General features: G+C 40.8%; 1 protein-coding gene across 1 annotated transcript in view; it reads right to left on the reverse strand.

Annotated features, from left to right (window-relative positions):
* cadps2 (Ca++-dependent secretion activator 2) overlaps window positions 1-26,229 on the reverse strand; it is a gene marked incomplete in the record, with an annotated part of 186,010 nt that overhangs the window by 90,955 nt on the left and 68,826 nt on the right. The window contains 4 exon segments of the mRNA XM_067492860.1: window positions 1,380-1,491; window positions 10,592-10,713; window positions 11,940-12,173; window positions 12,769-12,849. Of these exon segments, the coding sequence (XP_067348961.1) occupies window positions 1,380-1,491; window positions 10,592-10,713; window positions 11,940-12,173; window positions 12,769-12,849 (549 nt within the window).

Raw genomic sequence — 26,229 nt, forward strand, 5'->3', positions numbered from 1 at the left:
TGACAGCATCACGAGTATAACAGTCGTGCAGCAAATTCAGCCGTTCGTTGCTACAACTTGTGTGATAATTGAGGATTAAACTGCAGCTTAATCCTACACCAACAGCAGCCAGCGAGTGTTGTGCTTTTGTCTGACATGAGCAGGCCGTCGTCTGTAGTAAGGACGGAGTCTGTGTGGCCACAGAATCAAGGTCTTAAAAAGATCCAACTGAACTTTCAGGTAACAATACGGTGACGGCTTTCGGTTTTTAGTTTAGTTTCAGACTAGATGGGGGAAAAAAAGTCTCAGGGAATAAGTTAATTTGACTCATGACATGTTTATTGATGCGTTTGGGGAAATAATAACCTTTATGGTCTTTGTGATGGTTCTGTGCTTGTGACCAACAGTATGGAATTAGTGTTTGCTGGGAGATGATTAATTGGCCACCTTGTACCATCATGGAGCCCAACATCCCGTTGGAGGTCAGTGACATGGTTGGACTGGATGGAGATCTGAATTGAATGGAAATGTTGTCATTTTGAATATAATTCTGAGCTGGAGTTCGTGCGCAGGAAAGTGTGAGTTAACAACAAATTTTATTCTGGAACTGTGAACAGAAATAGATCTGTTTACTTCCTAACAACACATTGACTGACACACTGTCTCAGCGAGACTCTGCCTCAGCCCACATGTTTCCAGTCATTAGTGTTGGAAAAAGCCCGAATTTCTACCCTAAGACCACTGGTCAGCTGGTTCTGATGCCACGTTGAGGCTTTTTTATTTATTTTTTTTCATTTGTATGATGAAAAGAAGAAAGTGAAACAGCAGCTGTGAGGGCTGCAACCACAGCTCTTTGTGTTTCCTTCATCTGTGTGCTTCCATTACAACACAGTCTGAACTCAGTCACTCAGCATCCGCTTACACAGTTAACGCCGAAAACATCCCGAAGAACAGTTCCCTGCTAAACGTTACCCCTCACTGTCCAATCGGAATCAGGAACCAATTAAGTGGCTCTAAATTTGTCTGGTGGTTTTATTCTCCAGGGGGAAAAAAATTAGCTGATTTATTATGTCACAATCAATTTCAGTGATTGTGATTTTGGTTGATTAGGTTCAGCTGATTAACTGCTTGTTAATGCAAATATCTAATCAGCCAATCACATGGCAGCAGCTCGGTGCTTTCAGACATGTAGACATAGTGAAGACATGTTACGCACATTTGTGTTGTTTTTTTTAGTCCACTTATTTTAAACGCACAGAAGGAAATTCTACAATTGGTATTTCCAGTTTAAAAGGTCACAATGGTTTTACTCGTCGATAAGTTAAAAAGTTATTTAAATGTTGATAACGTGTTTTATCAGCATAGCTCAGCCTGAGTGCGCCCAGTGTAGATGGACTCACCCGGCCCAGCTCCTTGTCCTCCAGAGCCAGAACACCAGTGCACTCTGTGAACAGCTTCACTTTGACTGAGGGCAGAGGGTGGGTCGTGGTGAAGTCGCCCTGAGTCCCCCACCTGAAAGAAAGAGTATTTCTTAAATACACAGCGAGTCTTTCAACAGGCTTACAATTAGAATTCTTACATCTCGGCTTCACGGCCGGGACACACCAACCCCACCGTTGTCCATCGTTGGGACGTCGGGGAACATCTGTTGGAGTTTAATGTGTTGAATCTATGTCAACTGGTGTCTGTCTGTCTCAGTGAGTCCAATCTGATTGTTCATCTTAGAGTATCAGAGACCACGACATTAAAGGGCAACTTCACCAATTTTCAACTGGCTTTCTACGGCTTTAGTTTAGGTTGTAAACGTACAATGCTTTTAAACTTCCCCTCTGACTTGCCTATGTTAAAATATTTCTCTGCTTCCAGCTGAAAAACTCCAACAGATGACATCACCCAGAGGGGTTTTTCATCACTGGGAGTTCATATGTCGTCATCTGTTGGAGCTCTGGAAAAACAGGTTGACCGTAATTACTAACCAAGTCAGAGGGAAGTTTAATGCCAACCAAAAGAAGCAGGTTCAATATCAGCAAAGTCGTCCTTTAACAACAGCACATTTTGTAAGTTCTGATCATGCACATCCACCATTCACAGTCTTATGCAAGAGCGGAACGTGCAGCACTTCGTGCCGGCAGGGTCTCATTATTGCGGTGGGATCTAGCACCGGCGCAAGAGGAATAAGCCACAGTGAGCTGTGGAGATTAAGAGCTGCAGGCAACAGGCTTAGTGTGGTTCGTCTCTACCACAACTGCAATTTTGTTCTAATCTGAACTGTTTAAACATGGTAGGAATGAGATGCTAAAACATCAATTAATAAATAAAAGACAATGAATCTCTTTCCTACATACGTCTGCTTCATTTTTACATATTAAATGGAGCAACATGCAGCCTAGGTTGTAATGAGTTGCTTTTGGGGCCGTCAAGCTCTGCTGAATGTCTTGATACTTTCCTGATTTTTAAGCTTCGCTGAGAGAGATCAGTGTGATCACAGACATCAAATGTGTTAGATGACAGCCAGCGATAACGTGATGGTTATATACAGTTTCATTATGACTTGTGTGATTTGGCAACGCGTCTTTGCAATTTAAAAACATTAAAACTAAATAGGAGCAAAAACAGATTGTCAGACTAATTTAAAGGTAAAACCTCTGTTGCTTGTTTTCATACATATTCATAGATTTACAGCAGCTTGACTCCGAGCTCCCTTCAGGTGTCCAAAGTCCATACCCTTGCTTTAAGGCCGAGCACCCTGCAGAGGAAGCTTAAAGATACTTAAAGCCCTTCACTTGGGCCAAAGACTCGCTCACAACCCGAAGGAATCAATTGACAATCATTTGCTCCGGCGTGTGCATCTCATGGAGCTGAGAGTGATCCTTAGGTCCCAAAATGGACACTCCACCATGGAAATCACATCCAGGAACGGTGACAAGTTACAATCCTGAAGGAGGTGAACGGGAGCATTTTTCACTCTGTACCAATGGCTTCATTCATCCCACAGTGTTGAAATTTCCACGTTACAGCAGCAAAATGTGCAAATGTGAGGGAAAAACCCTTTGTGCAGTATTACAAAATATATATAAAAAGAAAATCGACACTAGGAATAAGTATACAATCATCAAACAATTGCACTACGGTTCATGTTATTACTTAACACAATAGATGGATTTGTTTGTTTACATTTAAAAATGTGCATTTCTACCCACTGATTATATCTGAAACTGAAACCCACCTTTGCTTCAGCATAATTTTCCAAGGGAAGACTTACTTTTGTAATTTAAAACCTGCATCGAGTGACACAGGAGGAAAACAATTAAACTAATTTCCTTTACACAGATGAAATAAATCTAAAAATACCTGCAATAATTGGAAAATACCCACTAGTATTTTATTTGTACTCAACATAATAGAAACAGTGGCGTGATTAATGGGTTTACTAATGAAAAGTTCCTCTGTGATTAAAGAGCAGTTACACAACAACGGCAGGTGGCATCAAGCAATTGGGCGACAGTGTTTTCGCAGTTAATAACGTTGTCTGTGTAATTACAGTTAACTAAGTGGACATTACGTTTACTGCTCTGTTATTGAAGATGAGGGACATGGAAGTGCTCCGTGCACTAATTACACTGAAAGGTTACAGAGGCTGCAGTGAAGTCGGGTTACGACACAGGATCCTGACGGGCGAGGTCATTAGGTCCCGGTGAGCTTATCTAATTGGTTCGGTTTGGGGTTTCTGGCAGATGGAGATGGCTTTGAGAAAAGAAAAAAAGAAAGAAGTCCACCAGCAGCTGGTACATGTGAAAGGGCAGCCTCATTACCCGCAGATTCCCGCCGTCCTCCAGGCACCCAACCAACGGCCGACAGCAAGTGTCACTCACTCATCAGCTCCATCATATCTAAAAGACCTCATAGTTCCATATCATCCCCATAGACCACTTCGCTCTCAGAATGCAGGCCTCCTTGTAGAGCCTTTAGCTATCAAGCTCCTCTCCTGTGGAACCAGCTCCCAGTTCAGTTTCGGGAAGCAGACACCCTCTCTACTTTTAAGTCTTGGCTTAAAACCTTCCTCTTTAATAAAGCATATAGTTAGTTAGTTACAGTTATGCTGCTATAGGCTTAGACTGCTGACCCCCCCCCCTCCCCGATGCACTGAGCTCCTTTCTCCTCTTGTCCCTCTGTCCTCTCCTCTCACTACTCATTCATCACCACTGTATGACATTAACTTTGGCTTTGGAGCTCTGTGTCTTCCAGTGTGCAGCTACTGGTCCTACCAACCTGCCTGATGTTTTGTTGTCGCTTTTTGTTGCCCTTTTCTTTTCTCTCTTCACTTTCCACTCGCCCGAACCGGTCAAGGCAGATGGCCGCTAACCCTGAACCTGGTTCTGCTGGAGGTTTCTTCCGTTAAAGGGAGTTTTTCCTCTCCACTCTTGCTGCTCAATGGGGGGGATTGTTGGATTCTCTTCATACATTTTTATAGTCTTGACATTATTCTGTAAAGTGCCTTGAGATGACTTTGGTTTGAATTAGGGTAAATAAAGTTGAATTGAAATTGAACAGAATGCGACAGCACAGCGAAGGAAAACACATCAACTGGTGAGAGCCGTTTGTAGAGGGTAAGTGACAAGAATTAGAATTTGAATTTATTTACAAGCTGTAACAGTTTAAGAAGTGGATTTTACAGTTCAGGAACGACACTTCTGCAATGCTTTGTCTGTTGTTGATTTGGAGTTAAAAATATTTTCTCATTTGATTATAGACACAAATCCAGTTTTACTGCCCATCTAAATGAATGGTTGCCAAGCTGAATAATTACTTAAACTCCCGCAACAGCACACTGTTCTAGCAGTGTCAGGGAAACAACTTGTTTAATGTGAGCATAAAGGTAAAAGGATACAGAGAATAGACAGAAAAAAACAATGTGGAGTGTCGAACAGTGTGTTCACAGGGGACATGCAACAATATGGATGATGCTCAGCTACCCACCTTAGAAGTGCATTTTTCTTAAATACTAAAATAATAACTAGTTTTGTGAAACCACAACTCAAACGTCTCATGTTTCAGTTCTGACAGTAATGATGGAAAATTTAATCCACTATGACAGAATTCTGATATTTGTAGGTGGGGTTTACGTGTCATAGAAATGTTCCCTCTTCCTTAGTCAAGTGTTTCAAGATTTTGAACAATTGAAAAAAGGACATGATGAACCATCTCAATTTAATATGTGGCAGCATGGAGAATAACACTACATCACGTCAGCATCCTCTGAGTCGTTTCTCTCAAAGCCCTTCGATTTATTATCCAACTCAACAAAGGGAGGACCCTTACAAAACGTGAATGAAGAAACCATGTGAAACCATATGCAGTTGACATCATTCTTCTTCCCTTTTACGTTGTTTGCTGATGCAATTTGTGAAGCAATAAAATCCTTTAGTTGGACCTTCACCATAGACCTTGTGACCCTGAACTCACCCTTTTCCTACCTTCTTCTGGGCCATAAAGTGAATCATTGCCCACCCTGTGACTTTTTGTCCCTCCTGTGACCTCTTTAATAGGTCGCCCTGGTTAATTATCTAACCATTAGACTAAATTTACTCTATTCCCCGAAAACGACTGAAAAAGTAACACTGTGTTAATAGAGCAGCAACAGGACTATGTTTGAGACTTGGTTCAAAAGTGCTCAGAGCCCAGTTCTGTTCCAGAATGTAATTAAGAAACAAAACTATCCGAGTTTGGAGGATCATCACACCTCTAGTGACATATATAATCATGTAGCAAAAACTACACTGTTCTGGGATCCTTCTTCTCTACACTACACATCTACACTGGGTTTTCATGCAGCTGAATTCACAATATTATGTGTCTCATTTCCATATATTTGTGTTTGAATTGTAACATGTCAGATCTAGGGAGAAAAATAATCATGGCTCACAAATAGCCTATTATGTTAATCAGCAGTCATTACCGAGATGGTGTTGGCTGCAGGTGAAATTATTATTTTACTACACTGTCACAAATTAACAGCAGCAGCTGTGCTGTGAGATTGGCTTTGCCGACATTTAAAGTGAATTAACATAACAGAGGGTTAGAGGCACAAAGGGCTGTCACATTCAAACACGGCCACAGAGCATCTAAACGTGGCGCAAACTTGAATTCGGTGCGGCGTAGAACATGAAAAATGTCAGAAAAACCACTGAACTATTGGAAGTAAAGAGATGCTGCTCCACAGTGTTTCCAGTGGACGAGGAAGCAGGTGTAGAACATGTGACACCAATATGGCTTTAACATCTTCTTAGGATATAATAAGGAACAGATGTGTGTAAAGGAGAATCCAAAACATTAAATAACAAAATAAAATGAAATAATGAGATAGTTTGTTCATGAAATTTTGTATTCTAGTGATTCCTTTAATATTTTAAAGTGTTCATTTCATTCTGACTTTTTATTTACAGTTTATTCGATTATTTCTGTATAAAAACAGCAGCAGTTGAAATATGCTGATTTGCTACAGAGTATAGTGGTTTCTGTACTAAGCTGGAACAGGTTCTCTCTGGGTGGAAAATCCTGAATTGAGCATCAGTCCCAAGTCTGATATAAAGGGCTTTCACTTACTTGCTTTGAAGATGCCCTTAAAAAACATACAAAAGGATAAAATGTTTTGATTTAGGTTTCAATTTTATACCAAACGAGCATTAGGGAGTAACGAGTAGAAAGCATTTAGTCTGACAAACTAGGGATGTCCTGATAGCACTTTTTCCCCAGACCGAGCACGAATACTTATACATGTACTCAACCGTTTTGCTTCTAGTTAGAGTTGCTGCGCATCAATAAATTGCAGTTAAGCAAATTCTGTGAGAACACGTTCTTCTGCCAAAGCAAATGGCGGAAATAAAAAACGAACAAAGAACAGATTCAGGGCGAGATCCTGGATTAAGAAGCGGACAACATTGACTGTAGGGTCTACACAGGTAAAATAACTTTGGAAAACAAAGTGAACTTTAGGTAACGTTCTAGTTACTATATATAACCCTCTGATGTTGTCGATGTCAGCCACAGATACTACACATGGTGTAGTATCAGGTGTAGTATCGGAGAATTTTACAAGTACAAGTACACAAAGGCAAGATCAGGCCATTCCTGATCCAGGATTCCTGATTCTGGTATCAGAACGTCCTGTTTGGGAGTCACAGGTGTGAATCAGTTGCTGGCGAGGACAAAGATCGGAGCCATGCGCGCGCGTGCGTGTTGAGATGAGATGAGATTGACTCGCATCACTGTAACGTGGCCTCATCTCCTCGCGGTTTCAGCCTTGGCAGGAGAATGAGAAACACGGCGAGTGATAATTGTGGAAGCTGAGGGTCAACTCTTCTTCTGTTACATAAAGTGCAGAGATTAGTCATCTTCTGTCAGCAAAGCACAGAGAGATGAGAGCATTTCAAAGCTGTGGGTTAGTGTCAGGTGACTGTGCTAAGGAGACCTGTGTTCATTTCATCTTCAGAGACTATTATCTTATTATGAATCAGGAGTGAAGGCTCAGCAGGCTGAAAACACAGCGTTATTTCTGTTCATGTGTCTTCACTACCAAACCGAGATCAGAGCCTCAAAAGTTAATGTCACACTTTAGTTTCAGGCTGTAAAACAACACTATGTTAAGCTGCAGCAATCAAAACAAAAACTAAACTACAATAAAGGCCAACTTTGACCTTCATATCTCTATTAATGAATATTATTCTTTTCACTTTTCTTTCTAACCTCCTTATGTTGGACCATCACACAGAGACAGTAACAGCCTCACTAACAGCTTTGTCATATCAAGAATAAAACACTGAAACCACCACTGAGAAAATGTCCAGAGAGCTGGACATAAGGATGAGGACGAACAGAATTCAAGAGCCACAGAAATAAATGCTTTAATGAGGAAACATGAGAGTAAAGCTCTGTGCTTCTCTTGGATCTTTATTTTGTTCTTTCCACCTGATTTAATCCAACTAACACTGTGGACGGTCTTCACACTAGTGCATGTGGCGGCGTCCTTAACAATGAGGGGAGGACAAAAATGTGCTCAGTCCATCAATCATGTAAACGTGTGAATCAGCAGGGACCAGCTCTCTCTCAGTTCTCAGTGCAGCAACGCCGACAACTGGCTTTGCTCCGCTTCACATGTTACTTTGACACGGCATTCAATGATTTCACCATGAACTCAGCAGCTCACTGCTTTAGGTCTGAAAATAGACCATTAGTCCAATGGTTATCACTCCTGAGCAATGAATGCAGATCTCTGTACACAGGCCAAACTCAGCACAACCGGCAACAGAGTAAAATTACTGCATACAGGCCTACTTTAAGTACTGTGAAATGTGAAGACCATGGAAGGAGAAGCTGACACTGTGCCTGGTGAAGTAAGGAAATTCCCGTCTAGTGATTTGTTTTCGAAAAAAAAAAAAACTTTAACAATTATACAAAATGTGTAAAGTAAGTGATTGTCTGGTTGTGGCCCCGCCCAGCCACCTATTGCCACCTTGGAAAAAAATGGGAGGTTTGCGGCAGGAAGGGCATCCGGGGTAACAAACCAAAGCGCGGAACACGTTCTGCTGTGGTGACCCCTGAATGGACAAGACGAAAGCCGTTGATATTTGTGTAAAGTAACACGATTGTAGCATCTAAAACAAACTTTGATTTGAAATGTGGTGGCGTAAAAGTAAGGTTTAGTGAAAGTCAAAGCAGCCACAATTAAATGTACTCAAGTAGAGATACATTAAAAAAATGCTTATTGTCCCATTTATCAGATTCTTCTTGTGCCTACAACTCTGTCAAGTAAGTAATAATGGATAAATAATTTGTGTGTTTCCGTTTTTATTTGCGATACAAGACAAACTCTTCAGAATAAATGATGCCAAAGTTTTATCTTGTTTCTCTTGTAGTTCACCAGTGTGCTGATGTGACAGATCTGTCAAAAAAAAACAAAGTTTTAATCCTTCTACATTAACAATAAACTGTGTATCAGTCATTTTAATTGACAGGAAACTATTTATTATTTAGTTTCTATTATTAAACAGGAAAAATAATGCTACAGCACAGTCTGAATGCTGTATCATTATCTTTGGATATGACACTGTGAATCAAACATGTCCAACAGTAACCAGACTGAACAGATTTTTATTTGTTACTGTGCAGATCTCGGATTCTCAGCTACTGTATGACATCAATATGACAGACATGCAGCGACAACTGGCGACAGCCTTCTTCCACCTACGGAACAAATTAGGAGCATCCGGTCTCAAAGTGATGACGAAAAACTAGTCCGTGCATTTGTTATTTCTAGGTCTGACTACTGTAACTCCCTACTTTCAGGATGCCCCAGTAACTCCCTAAAGAGCCTGCAATTAATCCAAAATGCTGCAGCAAGAGTGCTGACTGGAACTAGCAAGAGAGATAATATTTAACCTTCACTAGCTTCTCTCCATTGGCTTCCACTTAAATATAGAATAGAATTTAAACCCTGCTTCTTACATATAAAGCTCTGAATGATCAGGCTCCATCATATATAGAAGATCTCATAGCACAATCATCCCAGTAGACCACTTCAATCTCAGAATGCAGGCCTACTTGTGGTTCCCAGAATTTCCAAAGATAGAATTGGAGCCAGAGCCTTTAGCTATCAAGCTCCTCTCCTGTGGAACCAGCTCCCGGGTTCAGATTCGGGAAGCAGACACCCTCTCTACTTTTAAGTCTAGGCTTAAAACCTTCCTCTTTGATAAAACTTATTTATGAGGATGCAAGTCCATTACATGACTCACCAAAGCCCCACATTGAAAAACTTTTGTACTACCAAAGAAGTGTACCAGTGGCAGTGGTGGAAAGTAAAAGTACTTTGTTACTGTCCTTTAGTAAAATGTACGTATCTGCACTTTACCAAAAACTACAGTATTCACTAGAGACACCGGCATAGTGTCCGTTTCTCCTTCTATGGTCTTAATTTAAAGCTTAAAATTCAAATTTATTTGACATACTTGCAGTACTCAAAGTAGGGGGCCTAGTGCCTCAATGGGTACAACATCAGGTTGTGATACAGAAGTCTGCGGGATTGAATCCCATCCCACAAGGTGTGGCCCTGCCCAGCCACTAAGGGCCACACTGGTGCCGGTCCAGACAAGCTGAAAGCCGTTGATCAGTACTTAAGTGAGCCGGTATGCAGTAATTATAGTCTTCGGGTTCCTGAACTTGAAGTGGATGTGGCCTACTTCTTCTTCTCACTCGATATGAGTGGTTTAAATATAAACTGAAAAAAGCATCGGCTCATATAGTTAAGACAGCTTTAGCTCATCATTTATTACCATTAATTAATTAATATTCCCTAAAACATTAAGCACATAAATCATGTACTCACTTTTCCTTAAGTAGACATTGAAGCAGATACTTATACTTTTACTAGAGTACATCATTGTTTATTTATTAGAGCACAATGCAAAAGACTTTACACCTAATAACAAGCTGCAGATGTGTAAAAGTCTAGCATCAAACTGTTGCTCGGATATTTGTTTGTTCCAAATATGCAAAAGACATCATTCAGAAAAATGAGTTAAGAAATCCACGAGGAGTTTTAAAATGCTCAAAAACTCACTGTGGTCTGGAGGCTTCAGCTTGGTCCGTCTGAAGCTTCTCTCCTCCCTCCACCTCCATGGTGCAGTAAACAATCCGGTTTGGAGCTACAGACTTCAGCCCCTGAACCTCCATGATCACAATCTGAAAGCAGCAGGCGAGTAAATCAGATACTCCGCTCAGTCTGGCAAGAAAAACCATTTAATCGATCGAATGTGATCATGTTGTGATTATGATGCTTCACATCTGCCTTTAATGATGTTTTCGGTCTTCTAAAACTAATCGCACGAGTTTCAATCAGAAGATCAGTAATTAAACCTGCACGGCTGATGTCTATCAAACAAACAAAGACAGAAGCTGAAACCAAACATTTGCCACATTTCTTATGTTTTAACGGATTTAAGGTTGTGTTATTTTGTCGTATGGAATTAAAGAAAAACACGTCATTAGCAACAAAAAAACGCAGAAGCAGGCTGAAGTTTCACCTCTAACATCAGGTCATGTTACTTTTTACTGATCAATTTGCTTTTATATTCAGCAAAGCACTTCCTGGCCTTGCACCCGCCGACTTGTCCGACACGCTTCCGGTGTATGAACCAGTCCGTGCTCTCTGATCCTCTGGCTCGAGTCTTGGGTGAGGCGGCTTTTAGTGTTAATGCTCTGAGTTATCTGAGGTCTGAGGATCTGTGGATGTTTTTAAGAGCAAACTTCAAACTCACCTTGTTCAAATGTCTCATGTGTACGGTTCTTTTTTTTTTTTACTTTGTTTATTTGTTTTCAATATTTTAATCTGAATTAAATTCATTCAATCATCTGTGAAACACTGTGTTCGAAACATGCTATATAAGTAAAGTTTTGATTTTATAAGAATTTTGATTTATGCTGATGTGAGGTACTTTGACCTGCTGGTTGTTTGCTCCTGAGTGAAACTGTCTGTGTAAACTGCACGATCACAATTCAACACACTATACAGATGTGTAGTGCACATCTGCTGTATTGTCTTTGAACTAAAGCTGTAGTCACATACTGTACATCCATCAGCCATAACATTAAAACTGGACACAGGAAGCTGTGGTGCACTGTGTTCTGACACCTGTTGACCCCCGTCCAATTTCTAGCATGGTAAAATTGTACCAACAGGAAAACCCACGTTTGGTTTGCACCTCTGTGTTTGTGGGGTCCCTCACACTGATGTTGGACGTTCCCGAGCTTGTTACCCAAATCTCACCTATCAAGCAAATGCCTTATTCTGACCTCACACCCTCAAACCCAGTCTTATTCTGAAAGCACTCGATGGAAAAGATGAGGGGCAGGCAACACTTTCCAAGAATGTCCTTATTCTCAATGTCTAAAAGTACACACAGACAGACCTCCAGAGTGAAGGACAGCACGACGTCAGACTTGGACAGGATGTCTCCCTCGTCTCCTAAGTCCAGGAAGGAGTTGTTTATGGAGGAGCGTTTGAGCTTCTGTTTAAAGTCCGGACCTCCTTTGGACACGGGCAGACTCTCCAGGTTCGCCATCAGCAGGTTGACAGACGTACGCAGCTCCTCCACGTACAGCGCATCCATGTCAGCAGAGACGAACTTGGGCTGTCTCTTCTCCTGCAGGACGGACATTCAGTTACAGTTTGTCACCAACAACCAGAGTTTATGATGAAATGTGAGAGACCAACAAGCTCTGCAGTGCTTTGTAAGAACTGTCGGGACAGAACATTGTATTTATCTGTTATTTAATTATGACATGAGTTGTTTGACTTTAATATGCTGCAGATCAGTGATATTCTATAGATTTCATTACTACATAATGTTTAATTTAATTAGTACAAATAAACTAATTTAAAAAAAAAAAACTTTGATTCATCAAGTAAGATTTTTATTTTTTTGACTTTAATACTCTGATAAGTTTTCTTACTCGATGATGAAGGAACATTTGTACTGGCTGATGGCACTTTGTTATTTGGTAAGGTTTTGGGGAACGTGTGCATAAGGCTAATACTGGCTGACACAGCAGCGAACAGCACACAGTAGATTCAGTCCATCTGCAGTGAACCAAAACAATAACTGAAAAGAACTAATACAGGAGTTTGTGTTTGTGTGTGTGTGTGTGTGTGTGTGTGTGTGTGTGTGTGTGTGTGTGTGTGTGTGTGTGTGTGTGTGTGTGTGTGTGTGTGTGTGTGTGTGTGTGTGTGTGTCGCACCCTGGCGATCTTCTCAGCCAGCTGTAACCTGCCGTCTAGCTCTCTGCGGATCTGAGCTGCCTGCTCATCGATGTTGTCCAACTGAGGAAAAAGAAGAAAAGTAGGGTTTCATCAGTCAGCTGATCCCACATCTGGAGAATTAACAAACCAAAACTTTGTGATATGAGGTGACCTGCTGCAGGCCACTCGACGTGTAATCGGAATCAGAGCTCAGTAATTCTACATTCAAATGTTAGTCCATCTCCCCCTTTGCACAAAATTAATCTTTCAGTGCATGAACATGACTAAAGAAAAGCACAATCATCTCAATACCAGCTTTGGGCACTAAGGTGGATCTTTTTTTCACTCAGGAACTACAACGTGGGAAAAATAAGTAATGACAGTATTGTTCTTGGCCCGATGTCATCCACAGGTTTCCACCACAACAGCCGAACACACACAGTTGACTGTGTTACTTTGGACCATAAGATTCAGAGCGTCCGGACCGATATTTTATTAAAATGTCTTGGCCAAGCGATTTAGGGTTGGCAGTCCAATCCCCAGTACCCCCAGTCCACGGTGTCCTTGAGTGAGACACTAACAGCTCCTGGGTGTGTGTGTCCCTTGGCAAAAGTGTCCGACTAAAAATCCAGGAAATGTAAAAGGACATTGCAAGTCTCCGTTCTGCGTTAATTTACAAGTTTTTTGTGTTTTTTTTCCCCCTCGGTTTGTGCAACATTACTCATTTTTTCACCAAATCATCAAGTTTTCGATTGTTAAACAGCAAAGTAGTTTTTTATGTTTCAGTCGGTGTTAAATACAAACATCGGTGTATCTGGTCGGTGATTATTGGCAATGTATCAGCTGGCAGCTGGTTATAATATAAGCACAGGAGGGAACAGCTGGAGGAGGGAGTGAACTGGCCCCGAGTTGACTCCAGGTTTCCCAGATGAGGCTGTGTTATTTGAGAGCTTCACACAGAGCGGGACACCAGCCGTGATGTCATCCGTTACACTCCGATGTCAGCGAAATGTAAGGGGCAGATGAAATCACGGGGTAAATTGAGCACGGTTTGCTTACTGGGCAGAAAAGGGCCTCGATGCACGAATCTGTAACGAGCAGAGGCGTCTAAAATGACAACGTTAGATAAAACGGCCGTGATAGAAAGTGGCCTGGAGCCAAAGAGCTGATTACAGAGAGAAAAGATAAGCAGTTTAATTTGAGTCCCTTTAAAAAATGGGTCCCAGAGAATCATTAAAAAAAATAATCTGAATCTCATTTCCACGGATCCACACTTCCTTTAGTCACAGTCAGAAGTCGCTCAGTCCCATAACTGGGGGAAAACACTGAGGAGAACGAGACCCTCGTCTTCCTCTACTACACTGTAAAATGTTCCCGTCATCTCAAAGACTTTCAGAACCACAAGTGATTTGTTCTGCAAAAACTGTTTGTCCTTCAAAACCAAAGACGTTGTCAACGAACAGGAAACAGGAAAATGATGTTGAAACAAAGCCGCACAGAAGAACTTTGCTGAGGTTAAACAACAACAACAACAACAAAAACTAGTAAATTATTAAAAATCAGGGGTTATGTGATCAAACAATAATAAATCTGCTCATAAATCTGCACATCACAATTCAGCATTTCACCGAGAATATTCCGGTATGAAGCAGGTTTACAAATCTAAAAGCAGTCAGCAATTCTGAGCCTTATTTAAGTTCTCGGTAGCGAACTCTGACACAACCAGGCTTGTTCTGACACACAGATACAGTACATTTAAGACAACACAGACATGTCCCATTGTTACAGTGAACTGCTGAAGGGCTCGTTGACCTCTGTTACTCATTCATCTACTGTGTTTGGTAAACGGACTCAAACCGGCACTTTAGCGACCGCAGCCGGCTTTTTGTTTCTGGTTGTAGCTCCTGTCATTTCTAGTGGGAATGTTTGAGTTGTTTTTAAAGTATGTTTCAGGGGGAAATAAAGGAGGAATCATCCATATTTGCTGCTTCAAGGACTTGATTTTGCTGTCAGATGGGTCAGACGATGCTTCTTGTTTCCTAGTTTTGGGATTGGTCTCATACACTGAGGCTCAGTAGGATTAAAGGAGGAACATTAGGGCAGATTACGCCACTGTAATTAGGAAAAATGGGAGAGAATGATGAAAGTTATTTGAATTTCACTAAAGGTGGTGGACAAAGACCTAAATGCCACTTGGTTTTTGTTTCAGTTTGAGTCTGACTTTCATCCAGTCCCTCCACACCACTACCTTACCCTGTCTTTTGTCCTGGACACACACAATCTAGCAACATGGCAGAGAAACGCGTGTTCTCCAGCAGAAATCTGCATCCGGAGGGAAACTTTCTTTCTCAGATTCGCTGCAGTCCATCCAACACATCAGTGAGGGGTTCGATCAGGTCAACAGCATTCACCATCTGGGAACCATTTCTGCTTGTTGCTTCAATATGAATATGATAAAAAATATGACAACTTCTGCAACTTCCATTGCACATAAATAACGTTTTTTTGTTCTCATGGCACTTTGCTTTTAATGATTTCTGCCTCACTGTTTCGCTGCTTTGTACCTCACGTCTGAGGCTTTGGACAAAAGTCAAATGAATAAATGTGAACGTAAACCAAACTCACGTTTCAGCCTTTAGTCCTGGCAGCCAGTGGATTTCGCTTATAAAAAAACTTGTAATTTGGTTATTTATCCTAATTGTATTGTCACCTCACGTCACCGCTTCCCGTCAAGCCCGACATCCAGAGAGATGAAGATTTGGTCACGGATGAGCTTTCTGTTTTCTTTCTGCTGACACTGTTCAGATCCGTGAGCAGACTGCTGAGGCTGTGACATCCAGAGGACGCTGTGGGCTGCTGAACACTAATGAACAGTGAACAAATTAATCAGACTGATGGAGCTCAAACCAACATGTTCAAAGCTGTCTGATGGATGCAGTTTCAAATTCCATGTTTTTCTTGTTTACTCATCAGTGACTAAGTGTTTCGCTCCTGTTGAGAGGCATCACAGTTTGACAGTTATGGTGAAGGTCGGGATGAGTTTATACTTTAGGAAGTATTATTAATATTATTAATGTTTGGCTCTAATTATAACACACACTGAGTTTGAAAAGATTCATTTTAGAGTCAGATATGATCCTTAAAACCTCACTTGTCTTGGCACTTTTTATATATTTGGTTATTACTCATTTAGCACTATATAAGCAGAGCTTGTTTCTGAACTTCTCAAACTTAAAATTACTCAGGAAGCAAATTAAAAATTGAATTGCTGAGTCTATAGAATAAGGAGCTGCTGCTGTTTCTTTACACAAACCCCATTTTCTTAAATGTTATGAAAACTAAACTACCATTTGTTAATAACCTTGAATCTTTTGTCTGACAAAAGCAAAATGAAAAGATTCAGTGTTTTCCACTGAGTAACTTCATTTCCTTCACCAATAAAAGTCTATTGAAAATTTGATGCCTACAACACAGTTAAACCTTTGGGATAGAAACGTTTGTGCTAACGTATTACATCACCTTTCCTTTGAATGACACCTTTTCCTGGTTTGGGAACTGAGGTCACAAGTTGTAACTAACTGCAGTTTTGAAATTGTATTATTTGCTCATTCTTGAGGCTTTTTTTCTTTTTCTTTTTTTTTTTTAACTTTGGCACAGAGAACCTGACGGCCAATTTTCCCCACAAACAAGGAGAAAAGTGAACTCGTCAGACCACAGCACACGTTTCCATGGTCTTTAAATCCATCTGATATGAGCTCAGGCCCAGAGAATTTGGCTTCATTTCTGCACAGAACTGATGTTAGCTTCCCTTGTGTAACTGGGTTTCAGGCTGTGTTTCTAGATGCAGCGGTGGACTGTATTAAGCAAAGCCTATTAATTCTTTCTGAGAGTCAAGGAGAAATGTTTGAGGAAAGATAAGCAAGGGAACACGAGACCATCCTTCACACAAGTATTTACCACTGGTTCTAATGTTTTGGCCACCTCAATATATGGTGACCAAAATATTTGAACCACCTCTTCTTAATGGAATCCAGTACGACTCCACCACCCACTATGAGCTCAATAATAAACTCCTGTAGATTATCTTTCTGACGGTTTCAGCCTATAAACCGAGAAATTATAAAGTCTAGTCAACCACGACAGCCAACTGTTTTTCCCTTTTCTAATCCAATTCCCATGGGTTGGAAGTACTGACATAACTGGATAACTTAAAACCTCCAGCTTTACTTATTTGATCTCAGATCTGTTAAACTATGTACAGAGAACTGGCCTTGTTACCATGACTACTAGCATGTGGTCTTTGTTGGTAGTCTTTCCAATTCTGCCTCACAAAGCATTTCTATGGCAACCAGTTATTATTAGCCGATGATTAAGGTGAACTGTAGGAACATCACTTTTTATCAAATACCAGACAATTGTGCGACATGTGTATACAGGGTGAGAAGGAATTGTTTTAACTGGAGCTAAAGATTCAATTCCCAGCTCATCACGTCCTTGAGAAACTCTCAATTCCATGTTGCTTGTGTTCAACAACATATGAAACTGATAGCATTAGTCTTGTCTCTAGTTTGGCTCTCAAATTTGGCAATCAGCTGACTGCCCCAAACTGGGCCTCTGCCTCTGTTTTAGCCCCATGCAGAACTTGAATTTAAAGAATGAATAATAATCAACCACATACATCCACTTTACATCATGTTTAATATCAGCCGTTACTGGTTCCAGAATCCAATCCAACCGCAAGGTTGTCTTCTTGTGTCAGTCCCAAGTCTGGATAAATGCAGAGGGTTGTGTCAGGAAAGGTTCAAGTTGTTTTATCATGTGTCTGATAGGAAGAGAAAAAAGTATCAGACGGGTTGATGAGTCTGAAGCTGGAAGTCGAAGGGGTGATGTTCAATGTTGTGAGTGGTTATGCCCCACAGGTAGGATGTGAGTTAGAAGAGAAGGAGAAATTCTGGAGTGAGTTAGATGAAGTGATGCAGAGCATCCACAGAGGTGAGAGAGTGGTGATTGGTGCAGATTTCAATGGACGTGTAGGTGAAGGGAACAGAGGTGATGAGAATGTGATGGGCAGGTTTGGACTTTGGACTTTGCAAAGAGGATGGAAATGGCTGTAGTGAACACTTTCTTCCAGAAGAGGCGGGAACATAGGGTGACTTATAAGACCGGAGGTAGAAGCAATCAGGTGGACGACATCTTGTGTAAATGTTGTAATCGGAAATGTTGTAAATGTTGAAAGAGACCAGTGACTGTAAAGTATTGGTAGGGGAGAGTGTAGCCAGACAACACAGGATGGTGGTGTTTAAAGAATGTTGTGTAGTTTTCAGGGATGAGCTGAGACAGACTCTGGGTGGTCTGGAGGTGCTTCAAGATGGCTGGACCACTACAGCTAATGTGATCAGGGAGACAGGTAGGAGGGTACTCAGTGTGTCATCGGGAAAGAGGAAAGTGGACAAGGAGACTTGGTGGTGGAACGAGGAAGTTCAGGAGTGTATACAAAGAAAGAGTTTAGTTAAGAAGAAGTGGGACACAGAGGACTGAAGAGAGTAGACAGGAGTACAGGGAGATACAGCGTAAGGTGAAGGTAGAGGTGACAAAGCCCAAACGAAGAGCATATGAGGACTTTTATTCTAGGTTGGACAGTTGGAAAGGAGAGACAGGTTGGTCTGTACAGGTCGTTGAGGCAGAGAATTATAGAGATGGGAAGGATGTGCAGCAGGTTAGTGTGATTAAAGATAAGGATGGAAATGTATTGACAGGTGCCAGGAGTGTGATGGGAAGATGGAAGGAGAACTTTGAACAGCTGATGAATGAGAAAAATTAAAGGGAACGAAGAGTAGAAGAGGTGACTGGTGTGGAGCAGGAAGTAGCAAAGATTAGTAAGAGTGAAGTGAGGAGGACATTGAAGAGGATGAAGAGTTGGTCCTGATGACAAACCTGTGGACGTATGAAAGTGTCTAGGAGAGGTGGCAGAGTTTCTGACTAGTTTGTTTAACAAGGTCTTGGAGAGTGAGAGGATGCTGATGGAGAAGTACAGAGAAGGTCAGAGGGAGTTGCATAGTGTCTTTGTAGATTTAGAGAAAGCGTATGACAGGGTGCAGAGAGAGGAGCTGTGGTATTGTATGAGGACGTCTGAAGCGGCAGAGAAGTATGTTAGAGTGGTGCAGGACATGTATGAGAGCTGTAAGACCGTGGTGAGGTGCTGTAGGTGTGACAGAGGAGTTCAAGGTGGAGGTGGGTCTGCATCAAGGATCAGCTCTGACCCCCTTCTTGTTTGCTCTGGTGATGGACAGACTGACAGATGAGGTTAGACAGGAATCTCCATGGACTGTGATGTTTGCAGATGAAATTGTGATTTGTAGTGAGGGCAGAGAGCAGGTGGAGGAAAATCTAGAGAGGTGGAGGTCTGCTCTGGAAAACAGAGGAATGAAGCTTAGCCGCAGCAAGACAGAATACATGTGTCAATGAGAGGGACCCAGGTGGAACAGTGAGGTTACAGGGAGCAGAGGTGAAGAAGGTGCAGGACTTTAAGTACTTAGGGTCAACGGTTCAGAGCAACAGACAGGATCAGGAATGAGGACATCAGAGGGACAGATCATGTTAGATGTTTGGAGATAAAGTCAGAGAGGACAGATTGAGGTAGTTTGGACATGTTCAGAGGAGAAACTATGAATATATCGGTAGAAGGATGCTGAGGTTGGAGCTGCCCAAAGGAAAAGAAGAATATTGGTTCCAGAATCCAGTCTTTAATTTAATGCTCAAGATACAGTATGTCAAAGGGTAAGAGATTTGATATTTGCATTAGCAAGCAGTTGAATGGTCTAATAAACTGGCTAGTGAGTGTGCGGTATGTTCTTTATATTATGGTAGTTATATTTAGGTTTTCGGAAAAACAAGCAAAATCTGTAATTTTTTAAAAGAACAGGAGACAAACGCACCAGCAGCAAGTGCTGAAATTAAACTGTGTGGAAAAGACCCAGCGTGATCCGACAGTCTGCTGCTCAGTGCTTTGTCACAGACAGAAAAGTGCTTAAGCAAAAGTGCATCAATTTAAATTTCTGCATTTATCTAACAAATTATAAAAGGATCAGCATTTAACTCAAATTTTGACCGAACGTTTCTTGCAGCAAAGCTGAAATAGACAGAGTCGGGCCTCTGACCATTTGATGCCAATGATTTCTGTAATGCAAACATTAACGTTTTGTATTTAAGTAATCGTCTGCAGATACAGTTCAAAACCTCTGAGAATTCATGTAACAAACTGCTCTGAGCACACACATCCAATCCTGGGCTAAACGCCTGATGAACAGAGAAAGACAATTACACCTTGCTGTCAGTTACATACGACATCAAAAGCAGTAGAAGATTTGGTTCAGAAGTGGAGATGGAGGAAAATGAAACACCAAAGGGCAGAAAGCAGATTTTCAGACAAAAATGTAAAAGTTCTGTCATTGCAGATGGCAGAGCTGCATCCTGGAGCTGCTGTTTATTTATTAGAGCTTCATCCACCAGGTTCCTTGGAGCTAATGAGAGCGGACACGCAGACTGAGCCAGATTAAAAATCAATGAATCCCTCTCCGCACCTGAGCAGGCCTCTGTTTTTGGCTGGAACATCCATGAAATAAAATGGCTAAAAAAAGAATACGGGACTGTGTTGGGCGCCGTTCAGATGGATGCGTTTGCCAGTTTGCTGTGGTTGTGTTCCAGCTAATGTGACAGGAAGTCATTCAAATTCTGATTCCAACCAAACACCCACACGAGACAAAAAGGCTTGAAAAGGGAACTTTTTTTAAAATTATTTTAAGTTTGATATGTTTCTATGCTTTAAATGTTTATTATGTTTTATTCTCGCTTTTAATCTGCTTGTGTAGCACTTTGAGATTTGTCAACAAATGTAAAGTCCTTTATAACTAAAATGAATTATTACTATTATTACTATTATTACTATTATTACTATTATTACTATTATTATTGAAAAGAAGGATTTAGGTTCGACCAGTGGAGAAACAGATTATAAAGACATTAATGAAAAAAACAAAACGGTTTCCAACAAGCTGAGATTAAGGCTGAATATATAAAGGCTTCGTACGGTCATCAATGCAGTGAGAACTGTCAACGATGACGAACCAACCAACCAGATAATTACAGTCAAGGACACTTGCATGTAGACCGGAGGAGCTATAGGGATCAAACGAGCAACTCTGAATCACAAACCCGATTCCAAAAAAAGTTGGGATGATTTCTAAACAGACATAAAAACAAAATGCAATCATTTGCAAATCTCATCAACTTATATTTTATTCACAATAGATCATCAAGTTTTCATTTTACTGAAAAAACTAGCAAAACAAGTACTATTAGAAATAAATCTTAATTTCAGCTGTAGATTGTTTTAATATATTTGCTTTTCTTGCTGGGTTTAATCAGGGGCAGTGTAGCTGTGAGCGAATGAACCGTTAGTCAGGACTCATCATTGTTACATTTCTGCCATCACACTAAATATTTCACGTCTTGCTTTGGTGTCGATCTGTGACAAGAATTAGACAAGAAACAGACTATTGCTCATTTAGTGATTTCTTTGCTGCAAACAAATATCAGGATGTTATGTCCAGTACTGTTGAAGTCAGAGGAAGAATGAACCAATAAGGCGACAGTCGGTTGGAAAATTCATGCAAACTGCAGAAACATGATTAAAACGGCTTCTGGTTGCTGCCAGGCTGCAAAGTTGACAATTTCAAGGGTGTGATCATTTGAACAATTTCATACCTTTTTCCTTGTGAACATGGTTTATGATATCTTGGGTTCATGTGTACTAACTGAGCAGTACCAGTACAAGCTGTGGTTCTTTGGGTTTTTGGATGACGTCCTGTAATGCTGTCTCCCAGTTTTACAAATGCCAACTTTTTCTACCATAATGTGAGAATAAAATGACTGACCACTTCACAGGAAGTGCCCTGAAGGAGGAGCAATTTCAGACCAAGACCCCCCCCCCCCAGAGCAATTTTGACATTAACGTTGATAGGTTTATAAGACAACCTAACACACGACGACCCAGAGTTGACCCAGGACACAGAGGTCCAGTCCTATACGCTTCTCTGCAATGTCCTTACAGTCGTCTGCCCCCCAAAACTCCTGTACACATGTACTGGAAAGATGCAGGACTCTAATAAAAACAATGTTGCCCACCACAGTCCAAGTTTCCAGGTTGTGCTTCCGGTGCGTAACAAGTCCGGACAATGTCTGAGGCTTATTTCTACTGACACTGTACAGAGTTCGTGTGTCGAACCAGCTTACGTCTGCACAAAAATCAGCACCATGTAAAAATAAAAAAATTAATTCAAACTACTCTTACACACACACAAACTGTTAAATGTCAGACGAGCATTCACACCTACAGCGCCTTGAAAACAGAATACAAACCCCTTGAACTTTTCACATTTTGTCACGTTACAACCACAAACATAAATGTATTTTATTGGAATTTTATGTGACAGACTAACACAAAGAGCTTTTTGTTATACGTTTCTTTCGCCACTTGCCAGACAGATGTCCACCCTGAGCCTGGTTCTGCTGGAGGTTTCCGCCTCTCAACCTCCTCTATAAATGTGTACAGTTTTGACTTTATTAGGATTATTTTTTCTTGTAAGTTTGTGTCATATAAAAAAAGTTGAATTGAACGAATTGATCAGGTTACACACACTGGTCTAAAAATGATTTTCTCGTAAAGAGTAAAAGAAACATGCTGAGGTTTAAAGGCCATCAGTCAGTGCCATGTTTGGATCTGATCTCCAGCTCTCACAATACTCACTCCAGTTCTCGGCACAGGTGGTGTCCGTGGATTGGGCGGTTTGAATTCTTCCCACTCCCAACCCAGACTCCAAGATTTAGGACTTGTGTGTAGATATATCTGAGTGAGTAAATAGGTTTGTATATGATTTACTGTAAACACTGAGCACCAGGTAGCCACGGTAAAAGTGAGAAGCCCTTTTATTTTGCTCATTTTCCTCCAGTTTTGGATTAGGATTAGTCTTTATTTTGGCTGGGGAAGGGTTTTTGTTAGAGCTTTTGGTTTGTTGTGGGCACTGCTCACATCTGAAGCAAATAAATTGATACTGTTTGGTTTTTGGAAAAACACTTGGTTGTGCTGGTTTTGCCTTGAAATGGGGAGAGTAGGGAACCACATCGAGTTGTGCCTAGGTTCCTCTAGACCAGAGGCATAACAATACTTCAGACAGATTTAAATATGCAAAAAGCAGCGCAAAACAACACTGTAAATGGTACATTTTGGTTTTATCCAAGAATCTTTACCCTGGAATTGTAGATCAGCCCAACTGAAGGCATTATTTTTGCTAATATTTTATAATTACAATGCATTGTATATTTTACTGTTTCTTTGTAAATGGTTTATATTTGTGTGTAAAACTGTGGTTTCACAACTACTTTCAAACACCTTTCACATTTGATCCAATTTTAAAATACATAATTTATTTGTGTAGAGTAGATCAAACCATATTACAAGTTGTAGGACACAGGTTAGAGTTTAAAATGGAACTAGCTCCTTCTTCTCTTCCTTCAGATGCTGGTCTCTAATGAAGCTGGACAATAATAGCATCCGTCCTGGCAATAAATGCACTCGGGTTGTTATACAAGTGAGGACGATGTCTCAGCGGGCCAAAAAAAAAATATCTGTAAATGGAAGCTATTTGTGTGCGGAGCCGACTACAGAGAAGGAGATAATCAGCGGAGGAGAATCACTGAGGATTACTGCCACACGGTTTCCTCTGAAGGGTGATGTAAAGAGGCTGTAAAAAAGTCTGGACAAGTCTGATTCTAATTTAAAAAAAAAAAAAAAAAAGAGACAGACAGACTAGAATTAAAAATGAAGTAACATTGCTCCATGTAATGATCACTTCCTTCACTTCACTACTTTTCCTGTCTACAGCCTTTTGTCTTGCACATAGGCTCTGATTGGAAACATGGTTACATGGCAGAGAAACTTATCTTCTCCAGGAGAAACTCAGGAAGTCAGGTCTACCTACCTACCCGTTTGATTTCATTTGATTTCTGGGACAAACAGAAATCAGAGGACGGAAACAGAATTTAACCCGTTCAGACCGGACGCCTGCACACACAGGCTGCGTGAGACAGAAAATGATTCTAAATGTAGGGAGGTTGGAGTTTAAGAGCTCAGTCGCAGGTGAAGACTTTCTTGTTTGATAAGTATAAAATGATTAATGCGTGATTCAAAATGTTCAAAAATACAAAGCAGAGATTCATTTCTAAACGTTTATAATGACACTAATAAGTTACAAAATAGATTTGTTGCTCCTTTCTCTCTCCAATTTCCACTCACCCCAACCGGTCAAGGCAGATGGCCGTCCACCCTGAGCCTGGTTCTGCTGGAGGTTTCATCAGTTAAAGGGAGTTTTTCCCTCGCCACTGTTGCCTAGTGCTGCTCGAGGGGGATTTGTTGGGTTTTCTCCATACATCTTTATAATCTTGAAAGTAAAGTGCCTTAAAATGACTTTGTTGTGAATGGGTACTATATAAATAAAGTTGAATTGAACACCAGGATGATTAAAATGTACTTCACTTAAATTGTATTCATTACATGCCTTACTAAATTAACTCGTGGATACTGATGGAAATTGTGACTTTTCTGTTAGGATGAGTACAGTATCCATCTATCTTGATGAGGTTATGCTCTTTTTATTAAATCTGACTGATGTAAACTCTGCAGCACAGTGCACTGTTGGGCTTCATGTCTTGGGACAGGCCTTAAGATGACAATTTGAGGGATTTTGCATTTTGTTCAAAATATTACATACATACACATACATAGTTTACACATAGTTTTACATAGTTTTAATCACGTTTTCGCTATATCGCTTAACTCCGTTTGTCATTTAACAGTTTTTTTAATCTACGCTGTTACAAACGGAAACAAACAAAACAAAACATTAAATGAGAAGAGGAGACTTTCAAATTTTGGACCCGGTGTTTACATAAGGGGATCAGGCTGCAAAGATCTGAGGTTTGAAAAGCAAATGCATCAATTTGTCTGTTTTCCTTGAACAGATTTAACCAATCTCTGCTGTTGAAAACATTTCCTATTATATTTCACCCTTTGAACTGGTGCCTCAATGTAACTTTGTATTTAACTGTAGTTAAGTTCACATCCACAAAGCTGCGGAGAAACCAAAACGGAGTGGAATCGTGGCCAGATTTATGATGCTCTAAATCTTTGCCAAATAATGTAAAGCAAATCAATTATGGATTCAATTCTCAGTTCAGCAGCACTGCACGTCTGCTGCACACCATTTCCTGTCCCCTGTCCGATGTTGAAACAGCAGAGCTCGGAGGAAACCATCGATCTTGATAAATAAACCATCACAGTGTGAGCGTGGAGCTTTCTCAGCTGAGATATACCTCACCCATAGCTGTGTTTCTTCTATAATGCAGAGGCGCTGCAGAGCAAACACACGTGGACAAACTCTGCAGCTACAATTAGCTGCATCCATCTCCTGCATTACTGCTTCTAACTTCAAATGTTCCTGCATCAACCATGTGATCTTTGTAATATTCATGCTCTCTTCAGCTTGACGCATGTTTTACTCCACTTCCTTCCCCGTGTGACCGTCTCTACCTTCACTCTCGGTTCATGTCAGCACCCCTACACATGAAAATACACCAAGTGTGGACATTGTAATATTCAGTGACAGTCCAATTACTGAGCAGCAGCGCACTGGGACACGGAGACCTTCATGATATTCTGCAGTGTCTGCTGCTAATGAGGCTGTTTGCCCTAAGAGAAAATTGTAAAATTCACTAGATTCATCTTCTTTGTTAAATTTATCTTTAATCAGAACTTTGAAAACGCAAGAAATGTCAGGTCTAATAAGGAGTCGGCAGTGGTCTAAAGGTCAAAGAGGTGAGCGTGTGAAAATACCAGTTTGACTTCTTGGACTTAGAGACGGCAAAAAAGGAAAAATACGAGCAGGTAAGTAATGAGCAACAGCATTCAAGTGGCTTTTTGATTAAACTGTTAATCAATGACAGTGTTGTAATAAAGGGGTACAGCACAGGTGGGCTCCCAATCATGTTCTTAACATAATGGGAAGAGCAGCAACAAAGGATCAGGCTGCTTTTAAATGTGGTTGGGATTGTAGTGCATACGCACAAATATCTATAAATGTGTTTTGCCTTTAACGTTTTTGAGTCGGCAGCATTTTTTCCATTCACACTTAAACCTACAACATAAAAATGTGCAAACACTTTCTTGGGCCGCTGTACATTTATATTAGGATGGCACAACTTGACAGTCCCGACGGGATTTGAGATTTCTGAGATTGTTGCAGCCCAAAACGCCTCATTCACGACTGCTTTTCTAGAAAATTGTGAAGTGTGTGGTAAAGTTTTAAATTACAAGGTGATTGTACAAAGGTTTGATCACAACATGGCAAA

Source organism: Channa argus, chromosome 23 (genome assembly GCF_033026475.1).
Source record: "Channa argus isolate prfri chromosome 23, Channa argus male v1.0, whole genome shotgun sequence".
In the NCBI taxonomy this organism is placed as follows: domain Eukaryota; kingdom Metazoa; phylum Chordata; class Actinopteri; order Anabantiformes; family Channidae; genus Channa; species Channa argus.